General features: G+C 34.0%; 1 protein-coding gene across 1 annotated transcript; it reads right to left on the bottom strand.

The window, feature by feature from the left end:
- Positions 1 to 381: 381 nt before the first annotated feature.
- LOC149557726 (EG45-like domain containing protein) lies at positions 382 to 992 on the bottom strand. The gene is made up of 2 exons (XM_089786051.1): positions 828 to 992; positions 382 to 674 (listed from the first exon to the last, which is right to left on the bottom strand). Exons 1-2 carry the CDS (start codon positions 946 to 948, stop codon positions 382 to 384), a joined length of 414 nt encoding a protein of 137 aa, XP_089642177.1. The 5' UTR covers positions 949 to 992.
- Between the last annotated feature and the right edge of the window lie 1,640 nt (positions 993 to 2,632).

Below are 2,632 nucleotides of genomic sequence, written 5' to 3'. Positions count from 1 at the left end.
AACAACCGTCTTTCTTCATAGAAAATTACGTAATAATTATAGAGATATTTGAAATGGCTCCTAAGTCATTGAAGCTAATCGAATGGAATGTTTTATTCAACTTAATTGAAATTCATTCGAATGAAGACAAATACGATGGACATTATTTATTCTTCGGTAATATTTACTATAGGTATTAAAACGAAGCATGTTCAAAGCTGGCCGCTTCCCTCAACGCTACAGCGCGCAAAAAGTGGAATCAGTTACTATTCCCACTAATTTATAGTACTAATTTAGTAGCTGACCACGCTCAAGCCCTGAAAATTATATGAAGAATAACTCAGTCAACCTATAAATTCCAATTAGCGGGTAAAAAAGAAAATGATGAAATGAAGGACCAACTTACTGTTGATGGTCGATGTAAACTTTGCCAGCGTTAGGATCGGCAATATCGGCGAAGGCCTGCTGAGACAAATCGAAGGTGCCTTGACATCCCGCGGGGCAATGATCAACAATCTTTACGACAATGGATCCACTCTTGCATGGCATGGGAACGCTCTGATTGGTTGCACCGGTGCACCTGATTCGGTAATATCTTCCGCAAGCGGCCCCGTTGCCCCATATCGTGTCGCTCGCCGCCGCAAATAAACCTCCCGGTGGAATTTTATTCTGATCATATCCATAGCACGCCGACGCTGTCAAAGTAATAACATGATATTAAACTCATCGTAAACAACAATTCCAGTTGGTAACAATTATCTATTGTTCAACCAATCGTTATTACATTGTTCATAAACCCTAATACTCAAAAAAACACCAAATTTGAGAACTCTTGAAACTGTACTTACGAACATATGGAGGAGTGTAAAATGTGGCTGTTCCTCGCTCACCCACACAGCAATACCAACCCCACATAAAACTCATCACAAACACAGCCCGAACAATGTTAGAAATAGCTCGACCTGCCATTCTCTCCAAAAACTATGTGTTTCCTACTCAAATATCTCTCCTCATCAACTATAGAACTACAATTTGTGAAAGATAAACATTGGAAATGGGTATTGATGGGGCTTTCAGAGCTCTAGTCAATGGCGGCTTTCTTATTCTTTTGGGTATGTTCCACGGTCTATTGTGTGCTTAGTTGGTATATATATATATATATATATATATATATATATATATATATATATATATATATATATATATATATATATATATATATATATATATATATATATATATATATATATATGACCTTGGAAAATGCGGTTATGCATTGAATTTACTGATTCCTGCGTCATTAAGTTGTGTGAATGAATGGTCTCGAGTCTTGACTAATGGAATTTTCGGATGAAGAATTTGTTAGCTATCTATTGAAGAATTTCGGGTTACCCACCGAAGAATTTCTAATGAAGAATTTGTTAGCTATCTATTGAAGAATTTCAGGGTTACCAACCGAAGAATTTCTAGATGCAAGTATACTAATAGGATTAAAAAATGACATAATATTTCTTCTGTATTTTTCAATTATGTGATTTTAAATATGAATAGAACTTTCAATTCATTTAAAAATTCAAATAAATAAAATCGTATGATAATACATAGAACGTTGACAATTGCTGAAATAGCTGATTTGAGAATTCTCTACATAGGAATCTACTATATTGTTTGTTTTAATCGTTAGAGGATCTATAATGACTTCCACATGATAATTGTCTTATTTTTACAATTTACTAGTAACTATTGATTTGTGCATTAGATAGTGTTTAAGAGAGTTGTGTAGATATGTTTCATATAACATATGACGTGATAAATGTAATTAGATTTATTGAATTGACATTAAAGATTCATTTAATGGTTTTTCTTGTTAGATTTTTCAAGTATATCTATTACGTTAATTTTTGTAATTTTTATTAATATAGAGTTCTAATTAAAGTTAGAAATGACCTAAAAGAAATTATATGACCGTTGTGATTTTAGCTCAGCATTTTCCTTGGTTTTTAAAATAAGGATGTTTGTTAGTCCATATTATATAGGCAAGATTTATGTTTTGACTTGCACTTTCTATTTATTTGTTTATGTTTTGACTTGCAGTTTATATATATATATATATATATATATATATATATATATATATATATATATATATATATATGAGAGAGAGGATATAGTGAGAGGGGGGTGGATATGATAGACAGGGGGAAGGGGAGAGATGAGGTAGAGAGAAAGAAAGTGGGACATAAAGATACATGAGACATGGAGAGTAAGTGATAACAAGATGAGAGAGAGAGAGAGAGAGAGAGAGAGAGAGAGAGAGGATACTTTGTAATAGAGTAATTAGCATGTGAGACATATGAGGGAGAAAGAGAGAGAAGTGGGTCCAGAGGATGAGAGACATGGGCTAGGGCTATATGTAATTAGGAGGAATAGATGGTGAGAGGAGGAGGGATATTAGAGAAAGAGAGAATGGGAGATGGAATAGGGGAGAGATGGGTAAATATAATAATTATAGAATAGGATACATAGACATGGTAATGAAGGAAGGAAGAGAGGATAATAGTGATAAGTGGAGGGAGGCAAATGGGGGTAAAATAGGAGAAGACATGCTAAGAGGAGGGTGGGGAGAGAGGGAATGAGAATAATAATGGGGGGA

This window comes from Cupressus sempervirens, chromosome 5, assembly GCF_028749045.1.
Source record: "Cupressus sempervirens isolate cs-2001-9-10 chromosome 5, ASM2874904v1, whole genome shotgun sequence".
Taxonomy (NCBI): domain Eukaryota; kingdom Viridiplantae; phylum Streptophyta; class Pinopsida; order Cupressales; family Cupressaceae; genus Cupressus; species Cupressus sempervirens.
Note: the sequence above shows the minus strand (reverse complement) of the source record. Positions and strands in the feature narration are given on the sequence as shown.

Excerpts from the sequence above, each read along its gene's own strand:
- LOC149557726 (XM_089786051.1), bottom strand. The coding sequence starts at position 948 with ATGGCAGGTCGAGCTATTTCTAACATTGTTCGGGCTGTGTTTGTGATG. Across the intron at positions 675-827 it reads TTACACTCCTCCATATGTTC|CGTCGGCGTGCTATGGATAT; the intron begins GTAAGTACAGTT and ends TTACTTTGACAG.